This window comes from Coenobita brevimanus, chromosome 94, assembly GCF_032717465.1.
Source record: "Coenobita brevimanus isolate Jiangsu-jjx chromosome 94, ASM3271746v2, whole genome shotgun sequence".
Lineage (NCBI taxonomy): Eukaryota > Metazoa > Arthropoda > Malacostraca > Decapoda > Coenobitidae > Coenobita > Coenobita brevimanus.
The window spans coordinates 374,563-394,310 of NC_137047.1; the positions used below are offsets into that span (position 1 = coordinate 374,563).

The window sequence follows — 19,748 nt, forward strand, 5'->3', positions numbered from 1 at the left end:
TATGTCAGATGCAAGATTAAAATAGAATAAGAGAGAGAGAGAGAGAGAGAGAGAGAGAGAAACACTGTAGTCCCAAATTTTTAAGGACAGATGACCGGCCTACCTTACCTGGTCGTATTAAAAGACCTCACAACTTCCTGACCACGAGAGATCCCAACGGACAATCCACCTAAACTTCTTCACTGAACTTTCCGCCGCTTTTCGTCTTCCAAAATAAAAGTCTAGGAGTATGATGGTCCTTTCCTCGTTCACTTTGGAGCTTTCGTAACATCTCTTCCTAAGCGATATATTTTCTAAGTTATATATTGCTTTTCCTCAGTTTTGATTTTTCTTTCTGTCTCCCAAGCACTTCTCAGATTGTTGCCAGTCCTTTATCATTACACCAATTCCTTTCAAACTTGATGCAACAGTTTCTTAGGCAAATCCAGCCACTTCTTTATTATTTCCGTTTCTTTCTTTCTTTCTTTTTTTTTTAGTAAGACTTTATGAAGTGTTGTATGAGATCAAAGGTCAAACCAAACAAGCATCCATATTTAGTAAAATGTGGCAACAAGAATCCGTGGAGTTTACTAACTTTTTTTGGGGGGGAAAAAAAAGTGGGGACAGTTACCTCCTTGAGTGCTAGAAATTTCTTTGTGGAGAGCATTCGGCATTCCTTTGGGAAGACCAACATTTATATTATAATCTATGCTACTGATGCGAACAATGTTGAAGCCAGAATCGAATAAATGGCAAACAAGAGGATATTTAAGGTGGAATATACAAAATAAATAGCTACGGACGATATGTTACATAGCCTTCCACACCAACAAATATGTAAGTCTGTACTGGGATACTCGAACACATTTACAGTCAATTCCCCCTTGTAACTCACATTTTGAATTGCAGGAAGAACAGAAGACATGGAAAGATTCTATTTCCTTTGCCTTTCCTAAAAAAAAAAAAAAAAAAAAAAAAGGGAGATACAGGAGGGAATGGAGTGGAAATACATTTGAGAATTCCATCCCATAGAACGGAAGGGAGGGCAGCCAAGTTTGAGAGGTGGCCGAGAAAGTTAGATCAGTCTACCCTTGCCTTTTACTGGATATTCGTTTTCTATTCTAAGCGACATACGAGTAACACCTCTCCCTTGGCGATTTATTTTGCACATAACACCTTAACACACTTGCTTGTACAGTATTTATTTCGTTTTACAATTGATGTAGTCAATAAGTAAATGAAATATAGCACAAGAGGCAGAGGTGTAATGTGCAGAATAAATCACCGAGGACGAGATGCTGCGAAACTCTCAAAGCCACATACTGTAGAATACGGCAGCATCTCCATCAGCTTCCTAACACTCGGGCTCCTATGACTCACTCTCCGCTGAACAGAATCGGCTGGGGTTAGTTAAAATCCATTACCAGTGTTGTGCCGACCATCAGAATGTTGACGATGACAGTATTAACACCCTCAGACTTCTATGGTCTCTCTCAACTAGAGAGAGAGAGAGAGGAGGGGGGAGAGGGGGGAGGATAAAGACACCAAGTAACCAAGTGCCCTTCCTCCTGCTCAACGCTTACAAGTGCTTGCAGTGAAAAGGAGAAAGGACACTAAAAAAAAAAGAGAGGCAAGAAACTTGGGGGAATTATACTGTAGATATAATTTTCCTAAGCCAAACTTTTCATGGTCTGGTATGTGGCACACTTTTGAAATGGGTATGTGGCAAACTGTAGAGAATGCTGGAGTATATGGCACTACTATAGACCAGGGGTCGGGGAACAGGGGTAAATTACCCCAAATGGGGTAAATCTAAACATTTGGGGGGTAATGCATGCATCATGAGAGATAAAGCATGCGGTATATTACTGATTTTTCACATAAATGATGTAAGTTTTAGTGAACATGATGTAAAAACAATGTATCAAGTATACTACACCATATGCAACAATTTTAGGGGTAAATTGGCTTGTTTTTGTTTAAAGTCTGGAGGTAATTTCATTTTACTCAAATATATTTTTGGGTAATACCCTAAAAAAGTTCCCTAACCCTTGCTATAGACGATGCTGGGGTATGCGGCAAAACCGTAGATAATGATGGATTATGAGGAAACATTGCAGATTGTGTTGAGTATGTGGCACACTGTACAGGTAAATAATGTTGGGATATATGGCCCAATGTAGGTCATTTGGAATATGTGACAACATTCATTTGGAAGTGAGTCATAGCAACTAGTGAATGTTAAGTATGTATGGGCCTATACTTTCTTTCAATTCATTTGTAATTTTGAGCACATTTTTTATTCAACCAAATCGTGAAATTATGTTTATGAAGATTATGATAATTTCCGCCCGACCTGGGTCCTCCTCAGGTATGTAAACAGGGCTTCGATATGTGGGTACAGTTTCCTCACAATTCATTCATAATTCCTTTCTCACTCACATCACGTACGACTCTTTACAGGTCGCCCCTCACTTTATTATTCATGAAATTCATTGACTTCTTCTGGTTCCTTCACTATTTATGCATTATTTGTACTGCGTCGAAATAAAGGTTGGGTCTCGATCTTATGCCCTTGTCTCACTGAGGATGGAAGAAGAAAGAGGTTTAGATTTAATACCCATCGATCTGTGCCACGCTTATTTTTAAATGAGGGTGCTGGAATGGGACGCCTTCACGTAGTGGCACCAATATAACCAGGCAGAGAAGCTGCCCATTTATACATATACCTTGTTATGTTCTATCTTATACTCAGCCTTATACCCACTTTCAAGTGCTTTCCTACCTTATTCTCTCCTATCTTAATACATATTTACCTCATACTCTCCTACCTTAATATACTTCTCTATCTCATAATCTCCATCTTATTCCTACCTTATACTTTCCTTCCTTATACATATCCACCTAATACTCTCCTACCTTATACTCCCCTACATATACTATCCTACCTTATACTTGTCTACCTGGTACTCTCCCACCTTATCTCTTTCCTTTTTCTTAGTCTTCCCCTCCTTCGCCTTCCAGTTGCAATTACGGATAAGATGTATTATCTGTGCGAGAGGACTGGAAAAACTAGTCGGAAATGAGAGAGAGAGAGAGAGAGAGAGAGAGAGAGAGAGAGAGAGAGAGAGAGAGAGATGCTCTTCTAATTAAGATAAAATCGCCTGGTATTGGCACAAATAAATTCAGGAACTAAGCTCACAAATGGAAGGGATTAAGAGAGACCTCCTATATATTTTTTTCTTTACCTTGAGCTAGATTTTCGTCCTTTTGATGCTCATTTCACGTAACTCAGTGGCAGATTAGGTGCAGCACTACGGCTATATATCCTTTTCATAGCACTTATTCGTGATTAGCACCATACTGTAGTGTTAATCCATCAGACTGAACTGAAGAAACTATAATAATGATGGTCGTGACCTACCGATCCTTTCTTCACACTCATTTGTTGAAATAAAAGAAAGGAAAGGTTGAGATAAATGAGAAAAGAATGTTGAATAATTTTTTCTAGCCATGTAATCACCATACAGACTGATTCAGAGAGAGAGAGAGAAAGAGAGAGAGACTGGCTCTAATTTTCCACCTTTCAGACTCACCATGCTTTTTATTCTTCTGTTTAAACATTTCTTTCCAATACTCAATCATTCTAAATGCCTCCTGGGCGACCTCCTAGCTTCTTATTTTGCCTTACTATACCTTTTTTCCTTCCGTCCTTCCTTCCTTCCTTCCTTCTTTCCTGTTTTCATCGTTTCCTTCCTTCCTTCTTTCCTTTTTTCGTTGTTTTCTTCCTTCCTTCCTATTTTCATTTATTCCTTCTTTCCTGTATATTTTCATTCTTTCCGTCATTCTTTCTGCCCTTTCTTTCGTTATTTCTTTTCATTCTTTTCAGCAATCTACCCTCGTCTTTTCGTTAATTCCGTTTTCAATCTTTTTATTCTTTGTACTTTCTTTTCTTCCATCATTCCTTCCCATTTTCCTCTTTTGTTTCTTTCCTTCCTTCCGTCTTTCTTCCCACAAAATTAATCTATTTTTCTTTTTCTCGTTGCCACCATTTTTTTTTTATTTTCCATTCTCTCCTTTTGCCTCCTCTTGCTTCACTTCTTCCTTCATTCAGTGACCGACCCCCTACCCCCCTCTCTCTCTCTCTCTCTCTCTCTCTCTCTCTCTCTCTCTCTCTCTCTCTCTCTCATTTTTACACTTTCTTCCTCCGTTACGCCTCCTCTCGTCCTCAATAGTCCCTTGATGATTGCAAAAATACCTACAATAGGAGCCTCTCTCTCTCTCTCTCTCTCTCTCTCTCTCTCTCTCTCCTCCCACTACCATCCACTTTCTAGATGTAGCGCTACCTTCTGGTGATTTTACACTGAGAGACAAGCCAGACGGTTTCTTGCAGCCTAGAAAGCCAGTTACTACGCTGGGTGGTAACCATGAAGCCAAATGAACGCCTGGTAGTCTAGTGGGTTAGGGCTCTCCAACCGGATGACTTTGGAGATTCAGTAATGTCCCTTCCTCAGCTATAGATGGACAGATAGATAGATAGATAGATAGATAGATAGACATACATATATACATACATACATACATAAACACAGTTATATGCAAACATTTATACATACATGCACACAGACAGACAGACAGACTGACGGAGAGATAGACAAACGTACAAATAGATCAATAGATAGAAAATCGACCCATTTCCTCCTCCCTGTGAATCCCAGAGGTCTAAGCCTTAATTAACCCTTTCACTGGGTAGGGCGATTTTATCTATCTATCTAGTCTTTCCTGCAGATTATTTTTATTTAGATGGGAGAACCTGGATGTCTTGAAAGGATCGAGGCTGTAGGATAGGAAGCATAGGAGGTTTGTGAATGGTGGTGAGAGAGAGAGAGAGAGAGAGAGAGAGAGAGAGAGACGGGGGGAGGGTGAAAACTAGAGTGAACAAGACTACTGTTGCTCTACTGCCCAAGCGGACAAGAAGTGCTCTCTCTCTCTCTCTCTCTCTCTCTCTCTCTCTCTCTCTCTCTCTCTCCTTCCATCTTTTTTTTTTTTTCCGTACTTACTTCCCAATTTGCCCTTCCTTCTGTACCTATCTTCTTTCCTTCTCTCTCTACCACTCTTCCTTCCTTCAGTTCTAGAGTCTCTGTCCTTCCTTCCTTCCGTCCTTCCTTCCCTGCCCTTCCTTCCTTCCTTCATTCCATCCTTCCTTCCTCCTCTCTCCAACCTTCCTTCCTTCCTGCCCTACCTTCATTCCATTCATCCTTCCTTCCCTTCCTTCATTCCATTCATCCTTCCTTCCCTGTCCTTCCTTCCTTTCTTTCTTTTCTCTGTTTTTCTCTCCTTCTCCCTCTCTCTTTCCCCACCTTTCCTCCCTTCCCTTCCTTCTTTTTCCTTCGTCCCCTCCGTCCCTCCCTTCATTCTTTTTACCATTCTTTCACCTTCCTTTCAGACTTCCTTGATGAAAGTAAAATGCAGCCGTAAGGAGTTTCTTCCCCTCTCTCTCTCTCTCTCTCTCTCTCTCTCTCTCTCTCTCTCTCTCTCTCTCTCTCTCTCTCTCTCTCTCTCTCTCTCTCTCTCTCTCTCTCTCTCGTTACTACCTCCCTAGCTATGAAAATATCTATCTATCTATCAATCCATCCATCCATTCATCCATGCATCCACACTTCCTTCCATATATTCTTGTTTCACATGTAGTTCATCGCTCTTCCCATCTCTCAGTTAATCCATCCATCAATTTATCCATCTAGCCACCCATCCATCCACCCATCTATCCATTTACCCACCCACCCACCCACCCACCCATTTATCCATCTAACCATCCATTCATCCACCTATCTATCCATTTGACCACACACTCACCTATCTATGCATCTAACCACCCGACCATCCACCCATCTATCCATCAAACCACCCATCCATCAGATCTAACCACCCACCCTTCCAACAGTCCATCCATCCACCCATTTCTCCACCTAACCGCCCACCCATCCATCCGTCCATTTATCACCCACCCATCCAGCCAGCCATCCACCCATCCATCCATCCATTTATCACCCACCCATCCAGCCAGCCATCCAACCACCCACCCACCAACTCATATATCCATCTAACCACCCACCTATCCATCCATCCCCAGCTGCGGACGCCCCTGAACGCACTCCTGATCAACCTAGCCATCAGCGACCTGGGCATAAGCATAGTCGGGTGCCCACTCTCGCTCATCGCCTCCGTCAGTAGAGGATGGACCTTTGGAAGTACCGCCTGTGTGGGATACGCCTTCCTTATGTCTCTGTTTGGTGAGTAGATAGATAGATAGATAGACAGACAGACTGATGGATGGATGGAGGGAGGGATGGCTATGAACTGATAGATGGATGGATGGATAGATACATAGATAGAAAGGTAGACAGGTAGGTAGGTAGGTAGGTAGGTAGACAGGTAGACAGATAGATGGACAGATAGATAGATTGACTGACTGACTGATTAATTGATTGACTGACTGACAGACAGACAAACAGATATATAGACAGATAGATAGATTGACTGATTGATGGATGGTTGGATGGACATATATACCAAAGAGAGAGAGAGAGAGAGAGAGAGAGAGAGAGACGAACCCACATGGCCCCTCCCCCAAGAAAAAGTTTGAACGTAAAGGAGGAGAGGCTTCATATCTAGCCTCTGCAGTCTATTAAAAACATTAAGGTAATTATGGGCCAGACTAGAGTACTGCTACACACACACACACACACACACACACACACACACACACACACACACAATATCTGCCAACGAATATGTTGAAAAAGAGAGAGAGAGAGTGTGTGTGTGTGTGTGTGTTATTGCTCTGCTGTTACTGTGCTCACCAAAACTACATCTGCCTGGTTTCTCAGTAGTGTACAAATATAACATGACAGCTGCGTTTCGTTAGTGGTTACTGTTGTGATAATTAGAAAAAGTAGTGTGTGTGTGTGTGTGTGTGTGTGTGTGTGTCAATTTTCCTTTTCGTAGTAGTAGTAGTAATAGTAATAGTAGTAGTAGTAATAGCAGCTTTTGTTGCTTTTACTTTTTAACTGTATACGTGGGTGACTGACACACACCAGAGACCCGACTCAGTTTCCACACAACGTCACGTACGCATATACAGTACTGTACACATCCCAGTTTCGTGCAGTCTCAGTCAGTACCCACTTTGACACAACATCCTCATCACCCTCATCATCATCACTGTCCTCATCATCAGCAGCATCCAACATAAGCATTATCATCACCATCATCATTATCATTAACATCATCATCAACATCATAATCATTATCATCGTCGTCGTCGTCACCATTATTATCATCATCTTAATTGTCATCACCATCGTCGTCATCATCATCATCATAATTACCATCACATCATCGTAATTGTCATCACCATCATCATCATCATCAATAGCAGTAGCATAAAAAACAACAACATAATTTCATCATCTGAGCGCAAAACTATCATCATCATCATCAACCACACCTACACATGCCCACCAATACACACTTACACCCACCTACACTTTGTTTTGCTCACCTCTGTGAAACAAGATCTAAAACCCTTAAACCGGTTCTGACCCCACGTTTGGAGTTAGGTGTAAAGTTCAGGGGACATCTGTAGGTTTATGGCTGTGGTAGTACTAGTGGTAGTGGTAGTAGTAAAAAATTTGCAGATATAGATAGCTGTCGATCTCAGTCATTGTCATAATTAGGAGTTTAAGACCAATAATTTGCATTACGGAAAGATAACATTATTCTCCCTCGCACCACCTAACTCACGTCCTCATCTTCATTACCAACTTGAATCTGTCTGTTTATCTACCTATCAACCTACCTATCTACCCTCTTTCTACCTGTTTGACTATCTATTTTGGTATCATGTCCATCTCCACTCTTTCGGGTATATCCTTCGAGCAGTTCTCCATCAAACGACCCTCTGAAAATGAGTCAAAACTGGTGGACCTTACCTTTCGCACTCAGTCTCTCTGTCAATAATTCAATTTATCTATCTATTCTAACTCCCTACTCATCTATCTATCCATCCATCTATCTCTAAGCACCGCATATCACCACCGGTTTGGCCCTATCCTTCAAAATTTTCCCCATCATCAATCGCTCCTTTGTAAATTAAGTGAAAATCTAGAGCCTTGTCAACCCCTTCTCTGTCTGTCCATCTGTCCATCTCTCCCTCTGTCCCTCTACCTCTGTCTATCCGTCTGTCAATTTCCCTCTTCACCCAGCTATCTACAGACATCACAGGTAATATGACCCTGAAGGCCTTGTTCTTGCAGTGGTTCCTGATTATCACTCGCCCCTCTACAAAGAAAGTCAGATTCAGGACCTTGTTATCCCCGGCACTATCTACCTATCTACAGGCATCACGTCCATCACCACCCTGACGGCCCTGTCCTTCGAACGCTTTCTCATCATCACCCGCCCATGGAAGACCTCAGAGCTGACCCACGGGGGAGCGAGACTTATCATAGCAGGGGTGTGGACGTATTCGGCTCTCACCACCACCCCGCCTCTGTACGGATGGGGAGGATTCGGTGTGGAGGGACCTGGGATAAGGTGGGTTTATGGTCTGATCTATTTTTATCTATTCATTTACTTATTTATTTCTCATCGTTGTTTTCACGGGGCTCATCATTAATGCTAAGCTATGGCTGCAAGAAATTCGAAAAGTTTTAGTTATGAAATAGAAATGAGTCTCCTTGGTTACTAGTTAAAGTTATCCTCTAGTCTATCTACACCTGTCCATGAATTAATCTGAAAGGAATGACGAATTTCTGTCACATGAAAACAAACGGAATATAGAAATGTGGAGGGCATAAAAAAAAAATGGAAGAAGCTAACACACACACTTTTCAATGCAGACAATTTGTAAATCCCTTCCCCGCCATTACAAAACATTAAAAGATACTCATGGAAAATAAAATATAAGGGAGAAAAAATTCATGCAAGAAAACAAAGATGAGAGAGAGGGGGGGGGGAACAATTCTTAACACAATTTCCCGACTTATTCCTCATACTGCACCCTAACATTCTCTTCTGTGTTATTTATATCCATTTAATACTGATACAGGTTATTATTACTATATTAAGAACATAGCAGAGGACACTAAGGGGAAATGTGCAGAATAAATCGGTCAGGGACAGGAGTTACGTATCACCAAAGCCATTAACGATGCGACCCTAAGTGCGAGGGGGAGGAACGAGGTCGGGGAGTATGAGAGAGAGAGAGAGAGAGAGAGAGAGAGAGACAGAGAGAGACAGAGACAGACAGACAGACAGACAGACAGACAGACGTAAAAGTGATGTGAAACTACAGCTGACTAGGAAGAAAAAAAAAAAAGAGTTCGTAGTACATTTGGTTATTTTTCAGCGTCTTGGGCGCAGTCAGCAGAAGCAGCATCTTCCTCAGTTTCCAGACTGGTCAGATTTTTCAGCAATTTTTCCTGAAGCCCCTAGTCAACCAGCAGTACAGTTGTAGCTTAGGATGTAAATTCTACCGTTGCATTTCGTATTCTGAGGGAAGACAATGACTTGATAAAAACTGAAGGTCTGCCTGCTTTGCGTAAGGGAAAAATTAAAAGCCCCATCTTCGTGAAATAATTAATGGAATTATACTTGTTCTTCATCCCACAACTATTATTCCTCCATCTGTTATTCTCACATCTGTCCATGCACTGCTGTTATTCCCACATTTGTTCTCTTCCCAGCAGCTGCTAGGTGGACTGAGGAACTCGATCCTTGGCCAAAACTTGGACGCTATCTTCCTCTTCCGCTTCCTCCACTTCCTCCACACCTGTTCCCATTACCACACTTGCACTCATTAGTCCAACAAATGCTCTAGATCGAGAAGTCTGTCATAAATAAGATAAAATTCGTCCAATAGGAGCAGGGATAATATCAAAACTACGCTTGTTCTCTGTTCCACACTTGTTCTAACGCTTTCGGTCTCCTATGACACATTCTCATCTGAAAAATTTTTTCTAGTTTTTATCTGGAATTGAGTACTAGAGTTGTTCTGACCATGAGGGAATTAAATCTCACAACTGTTCTTTCATTCCTACAGCTGCTCGGTGGACTGGGAGACGCGATCCTTGACCAATACCTCTTACATCATGTTCCTCTTTCTCTTCGGCCTCTTCCTGCCTCTCGCAGTCATGTTCTTCTCTTACTCCAACATCATCATCACTCTCAAGCAGGTGGGTTTGAGAGAGAGAGAGAGAGAGAGAGAGAGAGAGAGAGAGAGAGAGAGAGAGAGAGGATGAAAGTAATGATAAATTTCCGAAGACCAGAAGTAGGTTCGGTGGAGTGTGAAGTCACACGAAAGTAAACGCTACACGGAATTACCAAAAGGAAGCCGTTTACCAGATTAATAACAGCTGCAACACCAGGCACATCAAGACGTCAACCCAGTGCACTGCAGGCTAAAGTTGCCCTTTTCTTGCAGTCCACCATCATCATCCTTTCGGGGATAGGGAGGGGGCTGAGGGACGATTGTATAATATAACAGGCTTGACAGGCTAGAGCAATTGTTAAGAAACGCCAGCTTGCTAATGTGACGAAGCTAGTCCCTTCCTGTTTACGGGTACGCTGTAGAATGAAGATGGCGCATTTTGATAGACTCACGATGGAGAGAGGGTGATTTTAGACCAGGTTAAAGAGACTTGGGTATACTAAGCAAATATAATTGCCAAGGAAGAGACGCCGGCCAACCAAAATCACGTAAATAGTACCTTCATGTGCTTCGGTAGGCCTACGTTTGAAAATAAATACGGTTGGTCGCATTTTGGGAGATTTGCTATGGAAAAGGAATTAGTGATATATTAGACAGGGTTAAAGGGGACAAACTATACCAAACAATGCAATCGCCAAGGATGAGACGCAAGCCAGACAGTCAGCCAGGGCCTGGAGAACAGTGCGTCCATGTGTGTGTGTGTGTGTGTGTGTGTGTGTGTGTGTGTGTGTGTGTGTGTGTGTGTGGATAGGTCGTATCTGGCAGGTTCGCGATAGAGAAGGGAAGATTCTAGACCATACTAAAGTGAACGGAACACTGTGGACAAGATTATCGTTAAGGAGGAGACGTCAGCCAACTAAGGCCTAGAGAAGACTGCCTCCATTTGTGTGTTTGGTTAAGCTTGAGAATGGACAGGTTATATTTTGGCTGGAGTTATGGTGTCTGGACAGGCCTGAGACTGATCGTGGCTTACGCTGGTGAGCTCTTGGTGTCTGATATTTTGTGATGGTCCGAATGTATGTTTTTCAACATTCAGGAATACGAATGCAAATATGAATTTTCAATATTTGCAAATACGAATGCAAATGCGAATATTCTGTTTGATGACACAGAAACGTGAGTTATTCATATTTTTGGTGCGAATTAATTTCACTGTAAGAGTTTCAGTCACAGAAAATAGAATGAACAGAATTCTATCAATTTTCCATGTTATCAGGATGTGGGACGAGGACCCAACTCTTACAAGCATCCCCGGAGATGTCAGACGCGTCCTGGACGAATTTCAAACGGACCCAGAACAAATCACGACAGACAGGCGTTCTCTCTCTCTCTCTCTCTCTCTCTCTCTCTCTCTCTCTCTCTCTCTCTCTCTCTCTCAGAAATTCTTGAGACGTTTCTTGGAACTGAGCTACACTGAATGAAGCCGCCAGCAGTCCTAGCTGGCTTGGCACAGCTGCTTGGTGGGCATCACTACAACGCTAGTTCAACTAATGCTTTTAGCTCTTTATTTGATTTACAATAAACTTAATAAAGTTACATTAATAATATTCGCAAAATATTCGCAAGACAACATGCGATTGCAAACCCGAATGAGAATATCGAAAGAAAAATAAAAGCGAATATTTGGAAATGCCAATGCGAAGGCGAATATTCGGACCATCACTAGTCAATATACTGTATTTTGAATCTGTTGTAATTCTCTCTCCCCCTCCCCCCCGTCTCTCTCTCTCTCTCTCTCTCTCTCTCTCTCTCTCTCTCTCAGAGTACACATCACCATATCTATCAGCAACAACATTTTACGCAATCGGGAAATATCGAAGTGAAATGTGGCGAAAAATGCGATTAGAGTTTATATCCAATGAAAATTACTTGATATTTTTGCGTTATTTCTCAGGCGATTTAGTCCATTTTTGGCGAACCCTGTAACCTCTTTACTCCTATGGCATTTCTGTTCAAGTCTTACTACTGACAGACGATTGTCGTATGTTCACATTACGGGAGATATAGCATAAGTAATAACAATGAGAAGCCTTTAACTTTGAACGTATCGAAAACGATATTATTATACATCGTTCACTTTAACTTGGTCCTGATTTTCGTATTTTGCAGCTTATTTCACTTAGCTCAATGACAGAGAAAGACAGTGTTACGGTTCTGCGTCCTTTCCATAGCATATGTTCGTGATTACTGCCAAAGCCTAGAATTAATCTGTTGCTACACCTCAACATCCAAGAAGGGGAGATGGAAATTTTCGGCCAAGTTTAAGTGAGAAGAGTATAGATGAACTTTTTTTTTTTTTTTAGTTCTCGCCTTTACATATGAAGAAGGGCACGAGGTAGACGAACAATAAAGACGGCGATAACCAAAGTTCGAGTTTATAATATGAGGGAGGATTGTGTGGAAGGAGGGGGTTGTTGTGCGCATACCGTACGCTTTTTACTTTAACTTGGCTTTATATCTACCACCTCTCGATTTTGAATGCTGGATTAAACTAAAATAAGATGCTGATCACGAAGCAGTGCTATGGAAAGGATGCAGAGCCGTAGTATGTCCTTTTCTGCCACTGAGCTACGCGAAATAAGCTGCAAAATTACGAAAGTCTGGGCGGTTAAGGCGATAAGAGTACAGAAATACCTTGAAATCCTTTCGTCGCAGCCACCCCTCGCAGGAAGCGGGGTGAGGGGAGAGAGAGAGAGAGAGAGAGAGAGAGAGAGGAATCCTATCAGATTCTCGATACCTAATCATAAATCCAAAACTCCCGCCAGGTCTCAGAGCGTCTCGTGAAATCTCGGGAAACTCTTCCTTAGATCTCAGTGTCTCGTCAAATAAGGAAAAATCTCACCAGTTCTCGCAGTTTCTCATCAGATCTCACAAACCTCAACACTCTCTCATTTTCTTATTACTCGTAAATCTCAAAGACTCGCTAACTCTTGCATCTTCACGTGAAATCTGGAAAAGTCTCGTTTAGTCTCAGTGTCTTTTAAAATACAGAAAAATGTCACTTGTTCACACACATATTCTTTATTTCTCCCCAAACTGCAACAGCATCTTAGGGCACCTGAAAAACTCCCGCCAAATATCGAATCTTCTCGTGAAATCTCGGAAAGTCTCGTTAGATCTCAGTGTCTCGTCAAATATGAAAAAATCTAGAAAATCTCGCGAGTACACAGAGTTAAGCTGTTTGATGGCGGGATTATGAGACATAGGAAGAAGAAGGAAGAGTGATAAAAATTGTACTTATTGAAGGTCTTTCGTGGGGAGGAAGAAGGAGAGGAGATAAGGAAAGGAGTGAGGAAGAGAGAGAGGGAGAGGAGGAGGAGGAGATGGGGAGAAGTTGCAGGAGAATAGAAGAGCAAGAGGAAAAGAGTGGGTGGGAATGAAGGGGGAAGACTGGGGAGAACGGGAGGGGAGTAAGAAGGAGTACAAGAACAGGCGGAAGAAGGAGGAGGATTGATGGGAGGAGGGAGAAACGAACAAGAGAGGGAGAACGGAGGGAAAGAAGGAGGAGTAGGGGAAGAGGGGATGGAGGAGAAAAAGGAGGTGCGAGAAGGGGGGGAGATAAGAAGGTGAGATGAGCTGAGAGAATGAGGATGATAGTGAAATCTTGAGCATCACGCTGAGGAGAGTAATAAGGCAGAAAGTGTTGGCATAGTGGTGGCAACACTGATAAAGAGTCTACGACGGTTTAGTTAGTCGAGCTTGGGCCAGCCAATTCTCCTGGGTTCAGTTCCACCCAGTGGCGGACATTTAAAAGGGTGCAATATCGAATCCCTTCATGTGGTTCCATATGTTTCCATGCTACTGAGGTTCTTGCCAAGATATATACATACTCTCTCACTCACATACACAGCCACTCCAACACAGTTTCCACATGCACTTTCCCCATGAGAAGGAAGGGAGGAGTGGAGAGATATGTAAGAGAGAGGGATGTGTGAGCTAAAGGGAGGGCAGTTAAATGGCAGAGGACAGGGTGACTTTGTTTGTGGCCACCCCTAACGAGAATAGATAGATAGATAGATAAACTTCTCATCCTATAGTCCAAAAGCTTTCCACAATTATGTCCCTGTCCGAAACACTGGGCAAAGGTGGGTCACTTCTCCTTTGTTGTTCCTCGCGCCTATGTATCAGTTGCCCTTGACAGCCCGTGAAACATGGCTATGGCATGCATGGTAGAGCTGCCTGCCCATGTCGGTCGTTACAATGCACGTATACAACAGTAGTAGTAATAGTCGCAGTAATAGTAGTAGTAGTAGTAGTAGTGGTAGTCGGGATCTATGTGTCGTCTTTACTCTCAACGGAGGGGACTTATACCCTCACATATATTCTTTTAACGGGCCTCCAGAAAGTCTCGCGTCATTGCTTATTCTCTTTCCTTTCCCCATTCCTGACAAGACGCAGATCGGGAACGGTGTGTGTGTGTGTGTGTGTGTGTGTGTGTGTGTGTGTGTGTGTGTGTGTGTGTGTGTGTGTGTGTGTGTGTGTGTGTGTGTGTGTGTGTGTGTGTGTGTGTGTGTGTGTGTGTGTGTGTAATTTATTTAGTTTTATTATCAACCTAGATTTTTGTAGTGACATTCAAGGGGATACTGATGTGTAATGCGTAAAACAAGAGAAACAAAAAAACGTCAACTATGAGTGACTGGGAAAGAAGGGAGCTGTCATCATCATCATCATCATCATCATCATCATTCTAATCCCACATCCCAATGAGAAATGGACAAGGAAAACCAGCTACAAAGAGAATGGGCAAGAAGAGAGTCATCATCATCATCAACATTAATCAACATCATCATCATCATCATCATTCGAACCACCTCCCACTAACAGACGGGGAGAATCTACAACATAAGGCGAAAAAAGAAAAAAAAACATCTGCTACAACAGCGCATGATACAATAACCCACCAGATAGTTTTACGTAACTTGCAAGACAGCATTAAGATGCAATATGCAAAATAAATCTCATGGGATCAAGGACTAAAAAATTACTTAAGCTTACTAAAGAAAAGCATCCCAAAAATTTTAAACGTTTTTATCACATGACTTTTTACAATTTTATTTTGGACACTCAAATTATTTTTATTCAGGTTTAAAAAATATTTAGGAGTGTTCAAGTTTACTGGAGGTAAATGTACAGGTATCTCCTGCCCACCGAAAACTCTTCCCTGAACGGAATGAAATCTTACTATTACTACTATCATTACTGCTACTACTACTACTACTGATTATAATAAAAATAATAATAATAATAATAATAATAATAATAATTTAGCACAGAGACAAGCTGTTACAGCCAACGCTGGATTCGCAGACAGCAATAATAACAATCATAATAATAATAAAGATGATGAAGATGATGATGATAATACGCGCCCAGCCTGTAGAACAGGTCCACACAACGTACAACATGCATAATGGCGCACTGTGTGGAACAGGGAACACTAAGACGCAGACACAACATCAACGGTGTAGAGAACCTATGAGACAGCCCTATATAGGGGTTGTTGCTTACCTACAGTCGACTAGTCTGCTCTATCAGACGGACCAAAGTTGAGCAACAACAACTACACACACACACACACACACACACACACACACACACACACACACACACACACACACACACACACACACACACACACACACACACACACACACACACACACACACACACACGTCGTCGACCTCCAGGGATCAAGACCAAATTATTTCATGTTAAGTGTGCTGTGCTTTGAAGTAAAAAAAAAAAATGCATCTTTTCAATCCAGCTTTTATTTTTCTAGAAAGTTTAACCTAATTCGTTTTATTAATGAGACGAGGGAGGGAGTGATTAGGGAGAACGGGAAAATTCCATCTCCCCTTTCTCTCTCTCTCTCTCCCTCTCTCTCTCTCTCTCTCTCTCTCTCTCTCTCTCTCTCTCTCAAAATCAAGTGAGGGTATAAAAAATGACCAAAAATACATCACAGTGCCTAAAGGATTATTCAACATTTTGCAAGTTAAGTTCGTTCTTGGAATTAAAACTTCTGTACCAGTGAACTCATTTCCTCTGCGGTTTTCATAACTGGAACACATTATTACAAAGGTCGGACGCTACGACACATACATACATACATACACACACACATACATACATACAAAATTACATAAATACATACACACGTGTAAGAGTACAGGCATTCTGAGGGTAGTGAAACACGTGAAGGAGTAGATGGGTGTGTAAGTGGGCGGTGTTATGTAAGTGAAGGAGTGAGACAGGAGTATGTTATATAACCTTGGTTGGCTGTTCAAGAGATAGATATATAGACAGACAGGTTGACAGATTGCTAGTCACTGAACAGATAGACAGGCAAACACAGACAGATACATGGGTAGACGGTTGGTTATTCATCAGATAGATATATAGAGAGCCAAATAGAGATATGATAGTAAGATATACACTTGGAGGTTGGTAGGTACGTAGGTAGGTAGACAAATACATACATACCTAGACCGAAAGATAGACAGATAGAAAGACAGATCGATACATATGGCTGGAGTTACATGAAAAGTCAGAACCAGAGTAATGAAAAAAGAGAAATGAAGATGGTAATGAACAGCGTAGGGGACACTATAGCAAATCTGATGCATGGAAATGATGCGGTGTTGTTTGTTAACAGGGCACTGGGTCAGGCTCACGAACAGACTTATGATCAGCTTCCAATTCTCGTAAATCTGATGTTTTTTGCAGGATGTATGGAAAAAAAGAGTGGCGCAGTGTATTGGTGTGTGTGTGTGTGTGTGTGTGTGTGTGTGTGTGTGTGAGAGAGAGAGAGAGAGAGAGAGAGGGAGGGAGGGAGGGAGGTACGTGAGGACAGTAGCGTGATGGTGATTCTGTCACAGCTATCGCCTATCCGGAGGTTCCCAAGTAGGAGCCAGCGTCGGATATAATGATGATGATGATGGTGATGATGATGATGATGATGATGATGACAAAGAAAAAGAGTAGAGTCTTCCCATATCTCCTATCGTTCCTAGAGATGATGATGATAATGATGATAAGGAACAATGACTATAGAGCCTTCCTGTCTTCAATACATCACATCTTACAGAAACAAATCATAATAACGAGGGGATAATTATCGTATACTGTATCTGTGTTCTGCAAGAAGAACAAAAGACAAAAACTAAACAAGAGTGAAGAATCTACCTGCCTCTCTAGTTCTGCCTAAAAAAAAAAAAAAAAGCCACGACATGAAATCGATCGTACTTATACCTGGCAATCCGACACCTCGTTTCCACAGCACGGTGACTGTGGGCTGCAGGCTCGCGTGGCCCGCTCCGAGAAGCGCATCGCCGCCATGGTTTTCATTATGATCCTAACATTTCTGATGGCCTGGTCCCCCTACGCCGTCATGTCCTGCATCATGGCCTTTGGGGACCCCAACTACGTCACTCCTGAGGCGGCCGTGGTTCCTGCCGTGTTTGCCAAGAGTTCCTGTCTCTACAACCCCATTATTTACGTCGGTTTGAATACGCAGGTCAGTTGCATGGTTTTATCAGCTCTATTTCATTTTTACTTAGTTCCACGCTAGACGTGAAACATGCAAGAAGCTCCAGTTCCTTTTTTTTTTAAATCTGATTCATGATAGACAAAACTTTGAAATAAATCCTCACTGAACTCAAACCATTAATCCTACAGCACCCATTTTCAAAGGGTATACTTTCATGTCACCTCCTTGTCCCACCAGTACATTTCCATCTTATTTTATCCATTTCTCTGTCCTCCACGCTCGCTCAGCTTTTTACTACTCTGACACTTTCGATCTTAGAGGATATTTTGATTAATTCACTGACTTAAAGCCACTAATTCAACAATGCCAATTTTCACAGTGTATACTCTTCTGCTCCAGGCCCACCATCCATCAGCTTTCCAGACCATCCTACTCATTCCTTTGCACACCACACCTATTTCTTTACTACCCCCCCCCCTCCCTTCCCACATTTAAAGGTTCATGGCGTGAAACAAGCCATGCGGTCATGTTGTTTTCCTCTCTCTCTCTGCCAATATTTGTGTCGGTCTGAATACGCAGGTCAGTCAGATGATTTCAATTATTCCCCAACATTCTCTTTAATTCATTCTACACTTCAAGTGGTGGAAAGTAGCGATCCTCGGCCATACAGATCTGTTATTCTTCAGGATCCGTAAAAAGGGCGTGTATAAGTCGGCCGCTACAATACATACATACATACTCGTACATACTTTACAGTTAGTAAGAATACTGTTTAACAAAGGCGTCATCGTACTAAAGACAACGTAGAGAAATATTACATACAAATACATAGGATCCCCCCCAAAAAAAAAAAAATCCCTTGAAAGTCAAAAGACCAGACAGCCAGATTCAATTCCGCACTGTTATAACTTTTTCAATACGGATAAAATTGTCCTGCCAAGGAAGAGAAGGAAAAAAAAAAAAAACACGAGACGGTCAAACTCAACATCCCATCACTCTGAGATGCTTGGACATTTGTGTGTTTGTAAGACTCAAGATCAGAGGCAGGAGGAAAATAAATAAAGAAAAGGCAATACGAGAAAGTCAGACTATTTAGATTCTTGTTTATCTATCTGTCCTGCCATCGATCCATCTGGTCTATCATCCATCCATCTGTCCTTTTATCCATTCATCTATGTATTAATCCATCTACCTTTCTATCTGCCTACCTCCTTACTTCTACATCCTTCCATTTTAGGATCCATCCATTCACCCTCTCCCAGCACATTCGTCCATCCGGTCATCCACTCATCTATTAACTTACTTATCGATCTAACCAACCCCTTCACCACCCATCCATCACTCTATCCATCTGTCACTCCATCCTCCTACCTCTAACTATCCATCTATCCTTCCATCCCTCTGTTCTTCAAACTATCCCTCCATCCCTCTACCCCTCTAACCATCCATCTATTTCTTTCAGTTCCGAACAGCGTGGTGGCGGCTGCTGTGCTGTAAGGATAGGTGGGAGGATGAGAAGAGGCTGGCCCAACCCACAGAGAAAGTCAGCCTTACTATCTTCACTGAGAATAGTCCACAGGTGAAAGATGCTTGAAGGAACACACACACACACACACACACACACACACAATAGAGAGAGGGAGAGAGAGAGAGAGAGAGAGAGAGAGAGAGAGAGAGAGAGAGAGAGAGAGATGAACAGATAGATAAGCTAGCTAGATGGAGTGATGGCTAGATAGACAGATAGATAGATGGATGGTGGTGTGTGACCCATTTCACTGGGCATGCTGTTGAATTGTTCTCCATCTATCAGTTTTTTTTTTTTTTCTTTCTGGACCATACCTCACCCCACCGTTAGATGGGAGAGGCATGATGATGATGGTGGTGGTGGTGGTGGTGGTGGTGGTGGTGGTGATGATGATGATGATGATGATGATTATCATCATCATAATCATTATGATCATCGTTACAAATATTTTTTCTCCTTTCAGAATCGAAGGATCACGAAGTCAT

At 42.1% G+C, this 19,748-nt stretch overlaps 1 protein-coding gene across 1 annotated transcript in view; it reads left to right on the top strand.

The window, feature by feature from the left end:
• Positions 1–19,332, top strand: part of LOC145412968 (parapinopsin-like) — a 24,582-nt gene extending 5,250 nt beyond the window's left edge. The window contains exons 2-6 of the mRNA XM_080282791.1: positions 6,113–6,272; positions 8,382–8,577; positions 10,085–10,217; positions 17,529–17,765; positions 19,201–19,332. Of these exons, the coding sequence (XP_080138917.1) occupies positions 6,113–6,272; positions 8,382–8,577; positions 10,085–10,217; positions 17,529–17,765; positions 19,201–19,332 (858 nt within the window). The remainder of the gene's footprint in view (positions 1–6,112; positions 6,273–8,381; positions 8,578–10,084; positions 10,218–17,528; positions 17,766–19,200) is intronic.
• Positions 19,333–19,748: the final 416 nt, after the last annotated feature.